General features: G+C 44.3%; 1 protein-coding gene across 4 annotated transcripts; it reads right to left on the bottom strand.

Annotated features, from left to right (window-relative positions):
• Positions 1 to 1,895: 1,895 nt before the first annotated feature.
• On the bottom strand, positions 1,896 to 19,668 carry CASC3 (cancer susceptibility 3). Of its 4 annotated transcripts, XM_006100815.3 has the most exons (14): positions 19,359 to 19,658; positions 18,934 to 18,961; positions 18,590 to 18,627; positions 10,869 to 11,027; positions 10,644 to 10,783; positions 9,952 to 10,128; positions 9,117 to 9,805; positions 6,975 to 7,039; positions 6,351 to 6,465; positions 6,013 to 6,111; positions 5,572 to 5,786; positions 4,632 to 4,754; positions 4,389 to 4,452; positions 1,896 to 3,542 (listed from the first exon to the last, which is right to left on the bottom strand). In XM_006100815.3, exons 1-13 carry the CDS (start codon positions 19,587 to 19,589, stop codon positions 4,429 to 4,431), a joined length of 2,103 nt encoding a protein of 700 aa, XP_006100877.1. In that variant the 5' UTR covers positions 19,590 to 19,658; the 3' UTR covers positions 1,896 to 3,542; positions 4,389 to 4,428. The 4 variants fall into 4 exon arrangements, with proteins under 4 accessions (XP_006100877.1, XP_023620149.1, XP_023620150.1 ...); XM_023764381.1 differs by lacking the exon at positions 4,389 to 4,452 and having other exon boundaries at positions 19,359 to 19,661; XM_023764382.1 differs by lacking the exons at positions 4,389 to 4,452; positions 18,590 to 18,627; positions 18,934 to 18,961; positions 19,359 to 19,658 and having other exon boundaries at positions 9,952 to 10,168; positions 10,869 to 11,025.
• Positions 19,669 to 20,922: the final 1,254 nt, after the last annotated feature.

Here is a 20,922-nt window from a genome sequence, read left to right as displayed (position 1 = left end):
CACTGGAATCCAGGGGAACTTTTCAAAAATACTGAGAGCCCTAGCTGGTTTGGCTCAGTGGATAGAGTGTTGGCCTGCCGACTGAAGGGTCCTGGGTTCAATTCTGGTCAGGGGCATAAGCCCAGGTTGCGGGCTCGATCCCCACTAAGGGGTCTGCAGGCAGCAGCCGATCAATAATTCTCATTATTGATGTTTCTCTCTCTCCCTCTCTGAAATCACTAAAAATATATTTTAAAAAAATACTGAGAGGGTGCCAAGGTTTGTGGTATTTTTAAAAAATATTTTTTAAAATTGATTTCAGAGAGGAAGGGAGAGAAGAGAGAGAGAAACATCAATGATGAGAATCATTGATTGGCTGCTTCCTGCACACCCCACATTGGGGATTGAGCCCATAACCCAGACATGTGCCCTGACCGGGAACCAAACTGTGACCTCCTGGTTCATTGGCTGATGCTCAACCACTGAGCAACAACGCTGGACTGTGGTATTTTTAAAAAGATCCCCAAGTAATTCAAATAGCCAGGATTGAAAATCACTGCCCCAGCGGGACACCCCAACCCAAGTGGCTGCAGATACTGAGACTCTGGGATTCTTTATCTTTCGCCCACAGGGTAGCAGACGTGTGTGCTGACCCCAAGGGGGAGGAGGGCTGGAGGGCACCTATACTCTATCATGGAAGAAAATGAGGGAAAGAGGGTAGTATAATTAACAACTGCGAGGAGATGCAGGCAAGAAGCCCATGGACTTCCAGAAGGGGATGGGCAAGGCTACCCAAGGCCCATTCTGTCTGCCCTTACACTTTTCTGTTCTGCCCACTGAGAGGCAGGCTGGGAGGACAGAGAACCTGGGGGCTTTGCTGAGCTTGAGTTTCTTCTTGCTGAGCTGGTTACCAGGGCAACAGAGAGCAATGGGATCTGAGGAAGCAAGAGGCAGGGGTGAGGGGGAAGTATCTTAAACCGCTCATTCCTCCTGCCAGTAACCACCCCCAAGGCTGACTGGCACTATTTACATGACCCCAGATCAGGCCCAGAAATACCCATCACTCTATGGGGAAGGGAAGGAAACTGACATGATCTGAAGAGGAATGGGGATGGAGGTGAGGAAAGTCATGGTCCTCTGGCTGTACCACCACCCAAGGGTGGAGGGGGAGTTCCAACTGTCATTTTAAGTTGTGCCATGATGTCCATGCCCCCAGTGCACAAAGATTTGTGCGACTCAAGAACAGATACTGCCAGCTCCATATTAAATTCAATTGCTCCCCCACACTGTGGATAGCTTCTGTAGTAAACTTCCACCCGACCCTGGATCTGGAGGAAACAGTCAACTCAAAGCTAGGAACTGCCCTGTGCTCATCACAGGCCAAGTGGCAAAGGTAACTAACTGGCAGCATAAGCCGCAGCTAGAGGTCTTTCAATGGCCCCTCCACGCTGCCTGTACTAAGATTGATAGGAACCTCTCTCTTAGACTGTGGTCTTTGATACTTCAGTGCCAGTGTGAGTCTTTACTTTTCAAGAAGAAAGCTAGCTGAACCTCACCCTCTTCTAGGACTTAGTACAGCTGTACTGACATTTGGCACATTATCTTGGGAAACTTACTTGCTAAACACAAAGGCAGGCCTAAGGGATATGATGTTCACATAGGTACGCAGCATCTTACTAATTTTTGTCCCTGACACTTCCAAACTAAGGGACTGCAGGATATCCTGGAGTCCGTGTGGCAATGTGGTTTGGAAAGATAAGCGATGGGGAGTACAGACACACTTGTGGCTTCACAGGGGAGCCTCACCTCTGTGGGCTTCCGTTTCACAAGTTTGAGCCGGCTCAAATTGTGACTGACTCTGGGGAATTAAGAAGTCATCTTCCCTCCCTCTCAAATCAAAATGAATGCAAAAAAGCCAAGTTTACAGTCTAAATTTTATTATCGTCAAGTCACAATACTGATCACAAATGTGTACCTTTTAAAACAGTAACAACAACAAGAAATTCTTGCAACGAAACACAGTGGACCAACATAGACAACTGTCACAGTGTCTTCAGGTCTGGGAATCTGGGCATGCTGCCCACGGGCTTGAGGAGACATCTTCAGGTTTAAGGCAAAGGGAAGAGCCTACCACAGGCACAACCACCAGCTACCCCTGGAAGAATCTCTTAGATATTTCCTCCTTTAGGGTTACAGCTTGAGTGCCTCTCCTCCCTCCCACATACTATGGACTCAAGAGCGGTCAGGCCAGCTGCTTAAGAGAAGGAATACAAACAGTGACATTACTTGGGGAGAGACATAGCTGCCACCTTCTCCCTCAAGTTCTGTAGAAGGACAGAGACAGTGGCCAAGGTACCCTTGGCAGACACAAGTGCTGCAATAATAGGAATCTCTTCTGCAGAGGCAGCAGGAAAGTGGTTCAGTGCCGTGGATAGGGAGGAAAGGAGCCCCTGCCGCAAAAGTGACTGGCTTCCTTAGGCCTTAAGCCCAGGTGCTGTACCTTCTTCTGCTTGCAAGGACAGGAGTAGAACTATAGGAAAATAAGGTAGTAACACCTAAAACACTTGCAGCAGACAATACATGAAAAAGAGCAAGTATAAAGGACAGGATAGATAGATTGCTTGCTGGATAATATCTGCCTCTAGAGAGATGCATTGGTCCACAGCAACTGGAAAAGGAGTGTGTTAGGAGGGGTGGAAATAAGAAAAGCAGGGTCCTCTAATTCCACTTACCTCAAAGACTGAGCCCTGAGGACTGTGTGAATACATATCCCTAAGGTGCAAAGGCTCTCACTCCACCCTCCCTTTCTCACAAAAACACTGATTTGCCATCGCTCCCCACTGTACAGACTCTATCCTCAGTAGAGGCCTGAAGACTACCAGAGACTAATGACGGAGACTCAGGCTCCTAAAAACTGAAGTCAAGAAGAAGGGCTCCTACCACAAACTTTGAGATTAGAGAAGTTAAGAGAATCCAAGTATATAACAAAGTCCAACCAAAAGTGAAAGGCCAGCTCTCTGTAGATCTGGTGGGAAAAGACCAGCTGGCAATTCTCAATTATCTGCACTGTAGGGAAGAACCAAAAGGGAACCAGAGGAGCCAGCAAACCAGAAAAATGAACTTTTTTCATTTAAAGGCGGGGGTGGGGGTGGGAAGGAGGGAGGGGGGGAGAGAGAGAGAGAGAGAGAGAGAGAGAGAGAGAGAGAGAGAGAGAAAGAGAGACAAAACAAACAGGAAGGAGCTTCCCTGGGAGCAGCAGAAGACATTTGAATTTCCCAGGACAAGTGAAGAAGAGCCAAAAACCTGGGTTTTCTAGATGTAGACTAGATGTGGGCTGTCTGATCTCTGCTCCTCTGAGCACAGCTAACTCCAGCAGAGAGTGGAGACAGTAGGAAGTCCACTTGTTTCTCCCTGTCTCTAACAGAGCCTGTCCTCAGAGGGAGCCAGGGGTCCTCCTCATTCAGCTGCTTGCTGGTAGGAGCCACCCTTTATCTTTGAAGCCCTCCTGGTAGTAGACAGCCAGCTGTATTTCTCTTCTTTCCTGGGTTCTCACCTTTGCTGTTCTGACAGGGGTGGGGAAAAGGGAAGAACCACCAAGGTGTTAGTGGACCTTCTCCGTATTTACAAGTTGCTTTCAAAAAGCCACATTCTAAATAATGTGTTTTAAAGTAATACTCCCCCCTTCCCCCCGCCAAAAACAAAACCCCTATAGTCTTTTTCCTCCATGACCTTTAGAATTGGCTCTAACTGTAACATCTCAAATTTGTTTTTTAACATATAATTTTTTATTTTTCAATTAGACCTTTCATTCAATATTATTCTGTATTAGTTTCAGGTGGTCAGCATAGTGGTTAAACAATCATATACTTGACATAGTGTTCCCCCTGATATTTCCAGTACCCACCTGGCACACCACACATAGTTATTACAATATAGTGACTATATTCCCTATGCTATACTTTACATTCCCCATGACTATTTTAATTTGTACTTAATCCCTTCACCTTTTTCACCCAGTTCCCCAAGTACCCCTCCCCTCTGGTAACCATCAGTCTGTTCTCTGTTATCTATGAGTCCGTTTCAACTTGGTTTGCAAATGGTAAGACTTTATTCTTTTTTTATGGCGGAGGTAACACCTCAAATTTAGATTTCCTTAATAAAAAACACCCTCCTGCATTTTTTCCTTGCAGCTTCCCAAATGAAATTCTGCCAAGTTAATAATGTTTTCTATTTCAACCCTGTTCAATGCAATATCAAAACAAAGACTAGTGAATTTTGGGATTTAAGCCTCCTCCCATGATAACCCATGTTTACAACTTAAAGAATTAATTAGGCGATTGTTAAACAAGTAAGCATGAGCATTAGTTTTAAGAATGTTTTATGAGAGTCACAGTAAGTTGTGCACTTACTTTTATATCATGTTAGATTTAAAATATTCAGAAATTCATATTAACTGGAACCCCTGCTTACAACCTGAAATAATAAAGTTAGAATCTGTTATCAGGTCATTAAAAAAAGACAAGAAAAGAAAAAAGAAAAAAAGACAACTGTTTCAATAAAAACACACCCAGAACAGAAGGGAAATCTTCTGAAGAAAAGGAAAGCCCACCGATGCAGGATGTGCCCTAAAGCATGGGAAGAAGCTCTCATACCTCAGGTGGTGGGGGCTTGATGGTGACTGGCTGGGGAGTCCTCCGGGGTGGTGAGGGCTTTGGCTGCACCTGCTGCTGGGCGGGGTTATAGTAAGTCACTCCTCCATATACCTGTGATGGGGCCTGGACACCCCACAAGCCAGAAGAGAAAGTTAGGACTTAATCCAAACTATGATGAACAGAAAACATTAAACATTATTCAGGCGCAAAAATAAAAGTATTACGGAATTTATAATTTTTTAAATCTCTAAGCTGCACCCCTTAAAAATAAAATGAATATTCATTTCTGTCTTACTATGTCTAATTATGCTCCAGTTCCTATTTCTTCAAAGTACTGCCCAGCTTTCTCTAATTCCTACCATCAGTTGACAAATGGAAGAGGCTGAGCTCAGTGATGACACTAGATACCAGATGGTTTCAACTTATGGGGAGTTAAGCAGTACAGGGAGAGATAGGGCTGGTAAACAGAATAGTTTCTTTATGCTGTTGAATAAATGGCCACCTAAGACATACTAAAACACTTAAATGAAACACCATTAAAGAAATGGAAGAGCCCTAGCTGGTTTGGCTAAGTGAATAGAGGGTCCCAGGTTTGATTCTGGTCAAGAGCACATGCCCAGGTTGTGGGCTTGATCCCCAGTACGGGGCATACAGGAAGGAGTCAGCCAATCAATGATTCTCTTTCATCATTGATGTTTCTCTCTCTCCCTCTCCCTTCTTCTCTGAAGTCAATAAAAATTTTAAAAATAAAAAAAGAAATGGAAGAGAATAAACAGATGATGGGCATTACATAAGCTGCATTTCCAGGTGCTGACCACTAAGAGGCATCCGGGCACCACATGTAAATTAGTGGCATTGAAATATTCTCTCAAATTTCTTGAGCATTCTCCCCATACCACATTCCTGTCTAATTTAAAAATCTGTTCATTAGATATCTCACCTGTGTATTAGGATATAGATGAGGAGGTGGTGGAGGAGGCAGTGCTCCTGGAGCATAAGGGTAGCTGGGATTACCAAAGTTCATGACTCCTGGAGCAGAAAAGTAAGTAGGAGCGAGCAACTGCTGAGGTGGTGGCTGTCCTGGAGACATGGACACTGGTGTAGGATAGAGGCCCGGATTGGGCAGAGGTGCTGGTGTCTGATGGGGATGTAAACCTGAATAAGGAGAGGGAAACAAATTAAAATAGAAAATGACCAGTTCCAGCATAGACAGGCTCGGGATGGAAGTCCTTAGGATGGACCCATGAGCTCTGTTGCCCAAGCAGCCAGAGTGGCCAGCCTCAGAGGCAAGCAGCACTGAGCTCAGGAGGATGGGGTTTGTAAAGCCCCCAATACACATCCTCATGTACAGGAAGCACACAAGGATAGGTGCAATGCTTACCTGGGTGGGGAAGGTGCATTTCTGGCTGTACAATCATGCCCTGAGGAGGCAGTGGCGCAGGGCTGTCTCCATGGGTATAGATTGGTCCCTGGAACTGCACTGTAAAACATCACATTGGGATTCTCATAAACTCTCATTCTTCATATCACATGGACAAGTCTGCCCATCTCCCAAACCCTTTAAGAGATGTTCTCAATTTTCCATGTGAAGAAAGCATCAACCAGATAATGACAACCACTGTGAGAGGTCAGAAAGAAAAGCAGAAGGCAGGAGGCTGGTCTATTTAGTATGCTTCACCAAGCTAAAAAAGATACCCCAACATTAAGAAAAAAGCTCACGTGGATCATAGTAATGTCCCTCCATGATACTGATATGCACGGGAGGGGCCGGGGGCTCTGGCACAGGTCTCTGCCGCTGAGATGAATAGCGTTTGGCTCGCCCACCCTGGACACCCTGAAATAAAGAAACAGGCCTGAGCAGAAGACTTCCAGAAGGCTGAGTCTCATTCAAGTCCCCACCCTCCTTTATGTGGGACTTTGTATATGGCATGTATTTAAAAATGAATTGAAAAATCAGTGAAAAACATCAAGATTGGAACCTAAACCCTCTACACTTCTGGAGACCCAAATTAAACAAAACACAGGTGCCCAGATGGCAGAGCTCAGTGGTTGAGCATCGACCTATGAACCAGGTCTCGGTTCGATTCCCAGTCAAGGCTCATGCCCGGGTTGTGGGCTCAATCCCCAGTGTGGGGTATGCAGGAGATAGCTAATCAAGGATTCTCTCTCATCATTGATATTTCTCTCTCTCTCTTCCTCTCCCTCTCTGAAATCAATACAAATTTTTTAAAAAATAATAATAAAATAAAACAAAACATAGGTAATTGTGGGAAAAGTGATTTCAAAAGCTATTACACGCATTTCCCTTTCCCTCCTCCATCTACCCCTTTTCCCTTTCTGTACCATTTCTTCCATCCGGTTAAACTGAGGTGGAGGTCCTGCTCCCATGTGTATGTGGTTGTGCATACCTGTAACACACCAAAAAAGTCACCGCTGCAGAGCAGACAGATGTGCGACTCACAGATACCATCAAGAAAATAAAGTAAATGGCTTTCAGCTTATAATCTAACGGAATCCCTTTTAAACTGTCTCTGCTTCCTGTCAATGCCAGCATTTGGATATTTGCCCCCATTGTCCATCACCTTAATACCGCAATAAAGCCTTTGAAAATTAAAAAAAATTTACTTAAGTGAGAAAATACACATTCAAAATTTCCCCACCAAATAATTCCCCGCACAGAATCACTGGGGGGTTACAATTAGCACATTACATTATCAAACACAGTAAAAAATATCAGCCCAAACGTTTCTGAGCAACAACTGGAAAGTGAGGAATGTTTTGTAAACCTACCCTAGCCACCACGGTCTGGCCTGGAAGCTTGGGAAGAGATTCCCTTCTGGCTGAAAATGACTCAGACCAACAACAAAAAAAGATTACATTTTTAGAGATTGTTTTCCAATGATAATAAGATATCAATGGAAGGGTATGCTCCTTGATCCAAAGATCAACTCCAGACCCAGTTGAGATGACACTGGTTTTTGCTGTTCAAAAACCATGCACACCAGAGAAGGATGCTGAAACTCCCAGACTACATGAGGATTTCCAATCTGTAAGTTCAAATTAGATTTCAGAAACGAGGGAAAAGATTCTTTGATCTATCTGGTTGGAGGAAGACAAAGGATGGGCAAAATGGGTGGTAGATAGGTCCTAGTCTCTAGAACTGTGCTGTTCAATACGATATCCACTAGCCCCGTGGTTGGCAAACTGCGGCTCGAGAGCCACAGGTGGCTCTTTGGCCCCTTGAGTGTGGCTCTTCCTAAGCCTTAGGAGTACCCTAATTAATAACAATGTACCTACCTATATAGTTTAAGTTTAAAAAATTTGGCTCTCAAAAGAGATTTCAATCGTTGTACTGTTGATATTTGGCTCTGTTGACTAATGAGTTTGCCGACCACTGCACTAGCCACATGAGGCTATTTAAATTTCAATGTTTAAAGTTAAAATGTCAGTTACCCAGACACTCTGGCCACATTACAAGTATTCAAAAGCACCATCATGCCTGGCTGGCATGGCTCAGTGATTGAGAGTCAGCCCATGAACCAGGAGGTCACGGTTTGATTCCTGGTCAGGGCACATGCCCAGGTTGCAGGCTCGATCCCCAGTGTGAGGCATGCAGAAGGCAGCCAATCAATGATTCTCTCTCATCACTGATGTTTCTATCTCTCTCTCCCTCTCCCTTCCTCTCTGAAATAATAAATAAATAAATAAATTTAAAAAATAAAAAAATGTACCATCATCACAGAAAGTTCTTTTAGGTAGCCTGCCTCTAGATTAAGGAAATTAGAGAGACTTTCTTTTCAAAGAGATTAGAAGATTCCCATCCAAATTCAAATGAATATGTTTCTGCCTTCAAACTTTAACCTTAGCTCAGCTCAAATAATAAAAACACTGTCTTCTTCTTCCACTATTCTACAGAGTGCTAAAGGATTCTGCACCTAGGAACTCACTTTTTTCCGAAATCCTCACCCAGGATGTTTAGAGGGGGAATGAGGGAAAAGGGGGGGGGGGGAGAGGAAGAGGAAGAGAGAGGGGAAGAGAGAGAGAGAGGGAGGGAGGGAGAGAGGGAGGGAGGGAGAGAGGGGGAGAGAGGCATCAATGTGAAAGAAACATCAATTGATTGCCTCCCATATGCACCCTGACAGGGGATGGAACCTGCAACCTAGGTATGTACCCTGACCGGGAATCGAACCCACCACCTTTAGGTGTATGGGACAACACGCTAACCTACTGAGCCTCACCAGCCAGGGCCAGGAACTCATTATTGGTTACTAGCAGGCAAGGTAGTAGGATAGTCTTAGATAACAGATAAAACTGCTATGAGGTCCTTGGATGAATATATCTAGGAATCCATCTGTTTTTTTGCGGTTAATGAAAACACGGATATTCATCAGACACCACACCCCTGAGATTAAGTCCCATGTCCTAAACCCAGTGTTGCAAAGGTAGTGGTGGGGGGGATCTAGTTACTAAGTCTAAGGTACCTACCCCGAAGTTCGCGTGGTTGTAGAAATGGAGGTTGCCCTGGATTCCAATTCTGTTCTGTTATATTCAGTTGTGCCACGTCTTGCTCAAGTCCACTTGTAGTAGAATCCACTGGAGCCTCCCAGTTCCCAGTCTTAGCAGGTGAAGGAGTAGTTTCTGGAACTTGAGGTGTGGGGGTCAGCCCTTCAGGTAGAGGGGGCATCTCCTCTGAAATCTTGACCGCATCTCCAGCTTTGATCCTGGTTCTTCTTACACGGGAATAGGATTTCTTCTCAATAGGTCTGTCAGGGGGCGGTGGTGCAGTGTCAGGAGCAGGAGCAGGAGCTGGTATCTCTGAGGCCACCTCTTCCTTCTCAGGACTGCCAAGCACTTCAGCGTCTGCTTCTGGAGACAGATCCCGCACAGGAGTCTGCTCCAGGCGCCGTGACCGGTAACTACTCTCATGTTTAACAGTCTCACCAGACCGGCCACCATGCTGTCCACTAGTCTCCATAGGCCTAAATCCAGCACGACCTTCCTTGAAGCTCCCAGATCGAGAGTAGTTCCTGGGAGCAGACATGCGACCTGTACCTGCAGCTTTCCTATTGATAAATGTCCTTGGTGGTAGGGTCCCCCCAGGACCCTGGTGGCGATGAGACTTGTTTGGTCGCTCACCAATCCAATTTGGATCTCTTTGTGGAGGACTCCCAAACCTGAATAAATGGAATAAAAAAGTCTTAAACTGAAGGTGAGGAAGATGTCCCATATTCCTCACCCATTCAATTATTGCTGGAATGGTATTTAAAAAGGCAGAGTTCTTTCTACAATATCAACAGTCTAGGCTCCAAAATTTCCTCACCTGGGTTTCCGGATTCTTCGGGGTTTGATGTCATCAGGATTGTGAGCTGAACGGATGTCATATCCATAAAGAGCAATGAGCTCCTGTCGTGACTTTGGGGCCTGCTCATCTTCCCGGAACTTGTCATGCTCCCAGCGACCCTCATCCTTCCACAGCTTTCGCTGACGCCCCTTGGGTCTGGATAAAACCAGGAAAAAGTGTCTTAGGTTGGCAGAATCTGTCAAGTAAAGATGTTCATGAAACAAACAGGGTTGGGCATGGAATCAGAAGAAACTTCATGTAGTCTTTCCATCTTTCCAGAAGTAAAACAGGCCTCCCAAAAGCAAGAGTGAATCAGTACCTCAGGGCCTGCTGGGCTCAAATGCAACAGGAACAGAAATAAAGAAAGATTTCACTTCAAACTACTCAGCACCTTGGGAACACCTCTCTTCTATAAGGCAGTCTATGCAGGTACTTAATATCCCAGAGGCCTTGAGCCTCAGATTAAGGAAGGCAAGTGGAAGGGTAGGTGTGGATCCTAGCTACCACACCAGGAGTTACCAAATATTCTAAGCGTCACTTTCCTCATTTGTACAAGAGGTAATACTTACTTTAAAAATGTTATGAATGTAGGTAAAGTACTCCAGCAAAGTGCCTAGCATACAATAAACACTAAATCCATACTAAAAACAGTAGCAGCAAGTGGCTGTTACCTGACTTCCTCCTCCTGAGTTTGCCCTCGAAGATCATGCTCAAAGAAGAGCCCTTTCCGGGGTATGTATGCAGGGTTCTTCCGATCTTCGTCGTCATCCAAGTGCTTGGGAACTTTGTTCTCCACAGGTTCTGTGCTCTCCTGGAGGACAAAGGGCTCCTTACTCCCTCTGAAGTTGAAAGCCCCCCTTCCAGCCCCAAAATGGAGGCCTTCGGTGGGTACTGACCTGTCCATCCCCACTTTGCCTCTCCCCCGTCACAGTGCCTTTGGAGTCAGGCTTTTCTTCTCCCTTCTCTTCTTTTGCTGAAGAATTAGCAGCATCATTGGCTTCTGATTTCAACTCCACTTTGGAGTTTTCCTCTTCACTGTACTCCCCTTCTTCACCCTGAAAAAAGTTTCCCTGTCAGCCTTGGAGAAAGATCTCAAAGGTGTTTTGTTTGTTTGTTTTTTAAATATGTTTTATTGATTTTTTACAGAGAGGAAGGGAGAGGGATAGAGTTAGAAACATCGATGAGAGAGAAACATCGATCAGCTGCCTCCTGCACACCCCCAACTGGGGATGTGCCCGCAACCAAGGTACATGCCCTTGACCGGAATCGAACCTGGGACCCTTCAGTCCGCAGGCCAACCCTTTATCCACTAAGCCAAACCAGTTAGGGCACAAAGGTGTTTTTTTTAAAAAAATTTGTTTTTTTAAAAATCCTCATCGGAGGATATGTTTTTCATTGATTCCAGAAAGGAAGGGGGGGGGGGGGCGACAACATTGATGTGAAAAACATCAATCGGTTGCCTACTTACACGCTCCAACTGACCAGTGACCAAACCCCGCAACCTAGGTATGTGTCCTAACTGGAATCGAACCCACAACCTTTTTTGGTGTATGGGACAACACTCCAGCCAGGGCTGAAAGGTGCATTTTATTTTTTATATTTTTAAAATATATTTTGATTTTTTTACAGAGAGGAAGGGAGAGAGAGAGAAACATCGATCATCCACCTCCTGCACATCCCCTACTGAAGATGTGCCTGCAACCAAGGTACATGCCCTTGACTGGAATCGAACCTGGGACCCTTCAGTCCGAAGGCCAACGCTCTATCCACTGAGCCAAACCGGCCAGGGCTGAAAGGTGCATTTTAAAGTTTTCCATTCTTTGGGAAAACATTTTCTAACAAACTTAAAAATTAAAAGCAGCCCTAGCCAGTTTTGCTCAGTGGATAGAGTGTCGGCCTGAGGACTGAAGGGTCCCGGGTTCGATTCCAGTCAAGGGCACATGCCTGGGTTGCAGGCTGGGTCCCCAGTAGAGGGCGTGCAGGAGGCAGCCAATCAATGATTCCCTCTCATCACTGATGTTTCTCTCCCTCTCCCTTCCTCTCTGAAATCAATAAAAATATATTTTAAAAAACTAAAACAAAACAAAAAAATCAATATTTTTACTAAAGTTTCTAGAGAATAAGGGCACTGTAAAAATAAAAAGAAAGATATGCAATCAACTTGTAACAGTAGCAGCCTCTGGGAAGGAACCCAGGGAATATAGATAGGAGGCAGTAAAGTGCCTAGCATACAAAGGGAGCTTTAATCTGTACTGATAATTTCCTTCTCCATGAATTGTCTCTTAAACACGCAGTGCCTAATAACTATACTGTTAACTCAAGTTGTGAATTCTCTCAGCACAAAATGGCTTAGAACAGAGATTCCCAACCTTTTAGATTATGTGAACCCCCTTTCAAGATCTAAATTTTTCATAGATCTTATGAGACAGCAGCTCAGTGCAGTATCCACTAAGACATAAAATGACAACTATTATATATTCAATAATACTTTAAATTTAGCTGAGCTAATGGATTTGCAAACTCTCTGTAATAACTCCATGATTTCCCCAGGCACTATTATTCTTAAGTTGAAAATAGTGGCTTTGCCCTAGTGGCTCAGTTGGTTGGGTGTCATCCTGCAGACCAAAAGGTTGTTGGGTTAACATGTCAGGCTACTAATACACTGCGCTGCCACCTGGTAAAAATATGCGTATAACTACTCTTATTCTCCTACTGGGTCTGACCCGTGACCTCAACCAGACCCTTTTGTAACTAGACGCAGGCTGGCCTCAGGAATCTGATCAGAGACTCACTGTGAGATTCCTGATGAGGCAAGATGCTCTAAGTTCTTGCCCTTTCTTCAGAGAGAACCGAATCAGCCTGATTGGTCCAGACAAGCCAATTAATTCCTCTTCCCCATTCTTCTCTGTTTAGCATCTGGGCATTTTGGCCTCTAAGTGTCTGGGATTAGATTCTCAGAAAGGTGATACTGGTATGAAACCCACAGAACTGAGGAAGACTGCCTAATCCTACCCACACTAAGCCTTTTCCCATAGCTTTTTAAAAACCAAATACCCTTGATTCTTTCCATTTTCCCTCAATCATACGTTTTCCCTCCTCTTGAGATGGGAATAGGTGTGTGGTAATCCTTCAGTTCTTTCCTTGATCCTATGTTCTGTGCAGGTTCTGAAGCAGAAATTGCAAGAATCTTGCTTGGTGTTTTATGGGACCTTAATTAATCATACACTCTCACATACACACAGACTAAATTCAAACATCTTAAAATAGTATCATGATTAATAAGGGAACTTTGTTTTATGCTCCACCTCCTCTAGTCTGTGGTAGAATGTCAAATGAGGCAACATTTTTATTCCAAATGAGAAACTAATTTTGTTTCCAGGGTAGGGCAGAAAGATACAATGGCATAGTGCTGAGGAGACTCCAAATAAGTCAAAGTCTGATCTCACTGAAGCCAAAGTGCTACCCTAGGGTCATGCTGTTTTGACTCAGAACTAACATCAAAACCCTTTTCCAGAGACAAACTCCCCTACTGCTGATTCCACTTTATTGAGCATTCTTCCCAACTCTAATGCCTAACTCCCCTCTAAATCAATTGCTTCCCTATCAGAATTCTCACTGCAGTGGTTTTAGCTCATTCTCCACTCCACATATTTCAGAGTAAGGGGTGGAGTTCTTCCTTGTTCTCAATGTCTCTTCCAGATCCAACTCCTCCAGCCTATTTTAAACTCCTGCTCCTCTGGGGGGCGCCTATCACCTGCCTATACCTCTATGCCTCTGCCTAGGCCTGCCCCGTCATTAACTTTAATACTTTAGCAATGAGTTCACAGTCTTCACCTCCACTTCAGGCAACCATGTCCATGGCCACACTCCAGACCAGTCTTACCTGTGTGGGCGAAACAAGGGGTTCAATGGAAAGTACCCTCGCCCTAGCTGGTTTGGCTCAGTGGATAGAGCGCTGGCCTACGTACTGAAGGTTCCCAGGTTTCATTCCAGTCAGAGCACATACAAGATTTAATCAATGAATGCATAAATAAGTGAAACAACAAACCAATGTTTCTCTCTCTCAAATAATAAATAAAAATTAAAGAAACAAACATGGGGTTAATCTTCATGACTCTGGGTTTGGCATGGATTCAGCAAAGGCTTCTTAGGTATGACACCAACAGCACAAGCAACAAAAGAAAAACATGCTGAACGTCAAAACCCTGGTCAGTGTGTTCAGTAGTTAGAGCATTGGCCTGCAAAATGAAGGGTCACGGGTTTGATTCCAGATCAAGGGCATGTACCTGGGTTAAAGGTTCAATCCCCAGCCCAGCCAGGGCGTGTGGGGGGTCAACCAATCAATGTATTTCTCTCACATCGATGTTTCTCTCTTTCTCTCTCCCTCCCTCCCTCCCTTTCACTCTCTCCAAAACCAGTAAAAACTAATTTTAAAAAAAGAACAAAGTATCTGAATAGCCCTTTCGCCAAGAAAGTATGCAAATTGGCTGATATGCACAAGAAAAAATGCTCAACATCATTAGTCATCAGGAAAATGCAAACTGAAATGAGATACCATTTCACACCTACTAAGATGGCTGGAATAAAAAAATCAAGACAATAACAAGTGCTGTCTAGTATGTGGAGAAATTGGAATTCCCATACATTACTTTTGGGAATGTAAACAGCTGCTTTGGAAAACAGTTTGGCTGTTCCTAAAACAATTAAACAGAGTTACCAAATGACTCAGCAATTCCAATCATAGGTACATTCCCAAGAGAAATGAAAACATATTTCTGAACATGCTAATGTTTATAGCAGCATTACTCATAATAAGAAAAATTAGAAACAACCCAAATATCTATCAATGGATGAATGGGTAAACAAAATGTGACATATTCATACAACAAAGTATTATTCAACCAGAAAACACAATGAAGTTACTAATACATGCTACAATTTCAAAACAAGCTAAGTGTAAGAAGCCAGTAACACCAGTCTACATGTTATGATTCCATTCATAGAAAGACCAGAATAGGGAAATCTCTAGACACAGAAAGTAGACCTGCAGTTGCTTAGGGGTAGGAGAGATGCAGATGGAGGAACTAGGGGCAGAGGTGATAACTCAATGACAAGGTTTTTTCTGAGGTGATAAAAATGTTCTGAAACTGTAGTAATGGCCGCATATATATGTGAATACATTAAAAAACATAGAATTAGTGTGGCTCAGTGGTTGAGTGTCAACCCATGAAGCAAGAGGTCACGGTTTGATTCCCAGTCAGGGTACATGCCCGGGTTATAGGCTTGATCGCCAGTAGGGGGTGTGCAGGAGGCAGCTGATGAATGATTCTCTCTCATTATTAATGTTTCTATCTCTCTCTCCCTCTCCCTTCCTCTCTCTGAAATAAAAACATACTGAAAAAAAAAAACAAAAAACAAGGATTCCCATTCATGTATTTAAAGAAAACACACCATAGAATTGTACATTTTAAATGGATAAATTACATGGCATGTTAATAAAGGGTTTTGTGTGGTTTTTTTTAAACCCTATTATTTCTATTCTTACCTGGTTTTTCCCTTACCCTCTCACCTACAACTTGAGATATCCACTCCCTTGACCTTCCCACTTTCACCCTATCATTCAGTCCTTTCCTCTCTCTAGATTCGATGGCCCATTCACTTCAATCACTACTAATAACACTCTTTAATCACTACTAATAACACTCTCAATTCCCTTGCCATTCCCATGTGCTCAGGATTGGACCAACTCATGTCTCCTTTCTCTAGGCCAGCGGTTCTCAACCTGTGGGTCGCGACCCCTTTAGAATTACATATTGTTTTTGTGATTAATCACTATGCTTTAATTATGTTCAATTTGTAACAATGAAATTGGGGGTCACCACAACATGAGGAACTGTATTAAAGGGTCGCGACATTAGGAAGGTTGAGAACCACTGCTCTAGGCCTACAGACAGACTACTGACCATCACTGAAAGGAGTTAAAAAAACACATCACGCATCAATGTCACCTTCAATCTCAGCTACCAAAACCTCTTTTAGTCTCACAAGTCTCTCTTTTTTTTAAATTTAATATATTTTTATTGATTTCAGAGAGGAAGGGAGAGGGAGAGATGGATAAATAAAAACATCAATGATGAGAAAGAATCATTGATCGGCTGCTTCCTGCACACCCAACACTGGGGATGGAGCCCACAACCCAGGCATGTGCCCTGACCGGGAATCAAACTGTGACCTCCTGGTTCATAAGTTGATGCTCAACCACTGAGCCACGTCAGCTGGACTAGTCTCACAACTCTTACCTCTACTCTCCACCAACCTCTTTCTTCATGTCTTTCCTTCTATTTCTCAGAGAAAACAAAACAAAGAAGGGAACACCAGCTTCTTCCCACACACCTTCCTTCCCACCTCTCCATAACTACAATTACAGATGTTTCCCTCGTCACGTCCCTATTTCCTCATGTACTCAGTCAAGAACCACCAGTACATTTGTTACCTACTCACTCCTTTCCTTCCCTTTTACTCATTCTTTCCATCTTTAACCATACTTGAGTCTCCAACCTTAAAAAATAACCAACAAACCCTCTCTTAACCTCACAGGCTTCTTTCCAGCTACCACCTCTCTCTAGCCTCTCCTTCAGAGTCAGGTTTCTTTAAAAAAATTTCTTGAAGGATTCTGAAAAAATGGCAGTAGCATAGTTTTTGATCTCTTCAAATCTCCACATGAAATGAGAACTTCTAGACAGCAAAATCAAAACCCTTCTAATAACACCAAAAAAACAACTAGGTTACAAGGCATCCTAAAATAAAAGCACATAACGAAGTACACACACACAAAAAGAACAAAGCACCAACAGCCACAAGACCTGCATCAAACTGGTTGTCAGTGCAGAGAAAGCAGAGAGAAGTGGATCTGAGAACAGAACCTTGAAATAATCAACAAGTATTCAATGGAAAGCAAAACTGAGAACAGTTGAAACTAGGAGGAATTTTACTGTCTCCGGTAGCATAGAAGCATAAAGATTCTACGATAAGGAGGTCTAAATGGGGCTAGAGCAGTCCAACCCCTCTGAAATCTTGAAATTGACCTGGCTACCAGGGTTCCTTGCTCAGATAGGGTCCCACACTGAAGAGAAATGGTTGAGAGGAGAATCATATTGAGCAGAAAAGGGATAAAAGAAATGAAGGAAAGAGAAGCTCCAAAACAAGTTAGCAGAAATAAAACAAGTTAGCAGGAATAAAAGCAGAAAATCTCAAAAAGCAAGCCACTATATATTTTTTAACACTACAGGAAACAACAAAAAGGGAGCTCTGTGAAATTAGAAAAAGCTATTCTGAGCTACATCTAAGAAACCAGAAAAACTAATTTTTCATAAAAATCAACAGAAAAATATAATGGTTAAATCTCGTATGTGTCGTGACCGGTTTGGCTCAGTGGATGGAGCGTCGGCCTGCGGACTGGAGGGTCCGGGGTTCGATTCCGGTCAAGGGCATGTACCTTGGTTGCAGGCACATCCCCAGTGGGAGATGTGCAGGAGGCAGCTGATCGATGTTTCTCTCTCATTGATGTTTCTGGCTCCCTATCTCTCTCCCTTCCTCTCTGTGAAAAATCAATAAAATATATTAAAAAAAATATTTTAAATCTCATATGTAATTATTATGAGAAACAAAGTAGAATAGCATTCCTACAGACAATAAAAGCATGCCAGAAAGACATGCACATTTATCAAAATTTTAATTTCTACTTCAAAATGAGCCCTCAGTGGTTAGGGCAGTGGTTCTCAACCTTCCTAATGCTGCGACCCTTTAATACAGTTCCTCATGTTGTGGTGACCCCCAACTATAAAATTATTTTTGTTGCTACTTAATAACTGTAATTTTGCTACTGTAAACAATATGTAATTATATATGTGTTTTCCGATGGTCTTAGGCGACCCCTGTGAAAGGGTCGTTCGACCCCCAAAGGGGTCTCAACCCACAGGTTGAGAACCACTGGTTACAGTGTCAGCCTGCAGACTGAAGGATCCCAGATTCTATTCTGGTCAAGGGCCCGTACCTTGGTCACAGGCTCAATCCCCAGCCCTAGTCGGGGGTGTGTGCAGGGGGCAACCAATCAATGTGTGTCTCTCCATAAATCTAGGAGCTTTTTTCACAGCAACATAATTTTTAAGTTGATAATTTTGTATGGCCTGAAAATGATGTTATAAATATCAAAATGACCCTTGTCAGAAAAAAGGTTCCCACTCCTGCTCTAAATGAACAAGATCTTTTGGGCCCTGGTCAGGCAATTCAGTTGGTTAGAGCATCACCCCAATACACCAAGGTTACAGGTTCGATCCCCAGTGAGGGCACATACAAGAATGAATGAATGAATGAATAATCGAAACAGCAAATCAGTGTTTCTCTCTCTATCATCAATAAATAAATAAAATTAAAAATGTTAAAAAGACCTTTTGCATCAGTTTTTCCAAAGCGTAAGTGAAGAATGCAAAAGAAGAGTTAACAAGTAGGTCATTATACTTTTGAACCACAGGCATATATATACATATATATATATACACACACGTTTTTAAAATACATTTAAATATATACACCAAAGGAAAAAACCTATCACACTCACTTCTGAGTCTTCTGCACTTTCATAATCCGAGAGAACAGCTGAAAAGAAAACCGAAATATGTCAAGAAAAAAAATAACGGAATTATAATTACATTCCCTGACTACTAAATATAATTTAAATCTGATATCAACCTATGAGGTAGGTAAAATTATAGTTCCCATTTACAGATGGCAAACAGGCTCAAAGAGTGACCATGCTGCTAAAACGTTATGCTCTTTAGTATTATGCTGCCAAGAGCCACTGTGTACCGCTCTCCCCCAAATCCCTAACATCCCGAGATGCCAACTGCTGGACATAGGTGACCTGAGTTTTGGGGCAAAAAATACCACCATGATGCTACTCACCATCGCCCTCGATGCCATCTTCACTCTCCTGCAAGAAAGAAGTCATGGGTTAGGTCTGTGATTTCCAGAGGGCGGAGAGCTGAAGACTCAACACAAACTGGTTAAAAGGGAGATGAGGACTGGCACATCTTTAACAAGGAGCATCGGAGGGAGGTCCGGTCTCTTCGCCTCAAGCCCCGTCTCTGAGCACACAGCCGCTGTCCATCCGCAGCGGCTCTGCACTCCTCCCAGAAACCCCCACCCCTCCTCTTCCCTGGGGGCTCCGGGTGCAAACCGCCCTGGGACGGCTGGCCTCCACTCCAACGCAAGGTGCCTCAGCATCGACCACCGACTCAGCCTCCCATCACCATCTATCTACACCCGCCCCCGGCCCGCAAGCCACCGGCTCCGACCCGCCCCGCCCCGCCCCGCCCGCGCGCACTCACACACTCAGACTCCTCGGCGCTCTTGGCCCCCCCGCTCTCCACCCGCCGCAGATGAAGGGGCCCAGCTCGGCCTCCGCGCTGGGAAGGCAGAGAACCGCTGCCGCCGCCTCCAGTACTACCGCTGCAGCCCCCGCCGCCCCGAGCCGGGGAACCGCCGCTGTCGGAGCCGGAAGCACCAGACTCTTCGTCCTCTGTGTCCTGCGAAGCGCGCTGCCGCCGCCGGTCAGCCATCTTACGGAGAACGGCCGCCGCCAGGCAGTTCCTTACGTACGCCCGTCGCAGGGGCCGCCGGGAGGCTAGAAAGCCAGTCCCAGCATGCTTCGCGTGAGGCACTGACCGCCCGCTTTTCGGGAGCGGGGCGCTGGGGGCGGGCCCGGCGCGCTGCGGCACGTTTGCGGGCGAGCGGATTACGTAATGGGTGACGTCAGGGGGCGTGGTGTGTCGCCCGACTTCCTTTGGGTAGGCTCAGGGCGAGGGGCGTCTGCGTTTGGGGAGCCTCCTGAGGCTGCTCGCCCGGCCATCTTGGGCTTTCCGAGTGGAAGGCGTCGACCTGTCACAGCTTCACTGCGGCATTGGAGCTGCTTATGGTGGGTTTTTTTTCCTATTTGTTTCTGCCTACGTTTGAAGCAAATCACTTTACTGCATTTGTGTGGTAAAATCACGAATCAAGGTAAACTTCTAAAGTACTGCTGCATCATCAGGTTTGCCACACCCTCCCATTTTAGGCTAAAGGGCCAAGGAAAAACCATGGTGTCTGCAGTGAAGCCCGGGGTTTCCTGTTGCACTTTCCCTGCGTCCTCATTTCCTCTTCATTCATGTCTCTCCACCCCAGCCATCACTTCTCCCAAAGTGCAGGCTGGCATGATGCTAGTCTTACCAAGATTTTAGAACTGATTTAAAAAAGAGAGACGATTGGGAACCGTCGTTGGTTCAATATAGTGACATGATTTCCTTGTTAACCAGATGGGGAAATGCTTTGATTTTGGCAAGGCGTTTGTCAGCACTGAAAAAAAATCACTATACCAGGTGGGGCAAAAGTAGGTTTACAGTTGTGAGTACGCACAAGTTTATTCTTGTACTATTTAATTATTGTATCCCATAAAAACAACTGTAAACCTTTTTCCCCACTTGTATTTTCTTTGGACCATAATGACATACAGGATACGTGAGCTAAGTTATTAGTGCATCTACAAGAATACACCTTAATAATAAACATATATCGGGAAAAGGTCACTGTGGCACAGGATTCTGTCATGTGTAATATCTTTACAAGTTATGATTAAGGATCCTGATGCTTATCAGAGTTACAGGCAATATGAAACTAGAAGGCATTCTCGATGCCTTCAGAGATAGAACCAGGGTCCAAACAGATCTCAACTGTTTAAACAAGTTGCCAAGTGTGACAACTTGTAAATCCAGTTCCAAAAACCAACTGCCCTAGTTCAAAATGGAGGATGTATGATTTAATGTTTAAAAAAAAAAAAAAAAAAAGCTTGGCCAGCGTGGCTTAGTGGTTGAGCATCAACCTATGAACCAGGAGGTCACGGTTTGATTGCATCCCGGT

The sequence above is a fragment of the Myotis lucifugus genome, unplaced genomic scaffold (genome assembly GCF_000147115.1).
Source record: "Myotis lucifugus unplaced genomic scaffold, Myoluc2.0 scaffold_329, whole genome shotgun sequence".
Lineage (NCBI taxonomy): Eukaryota > Metazoa > Chordata > Mammalia > Chiroptera > Vespertilionidae > Myotis > Myotis lucifugus.
The sequence above is the reverse complement of the archived record's forward strand: the minus strand, read 5'-3'. Positions and strand labels throughout refer to the sequence as shown.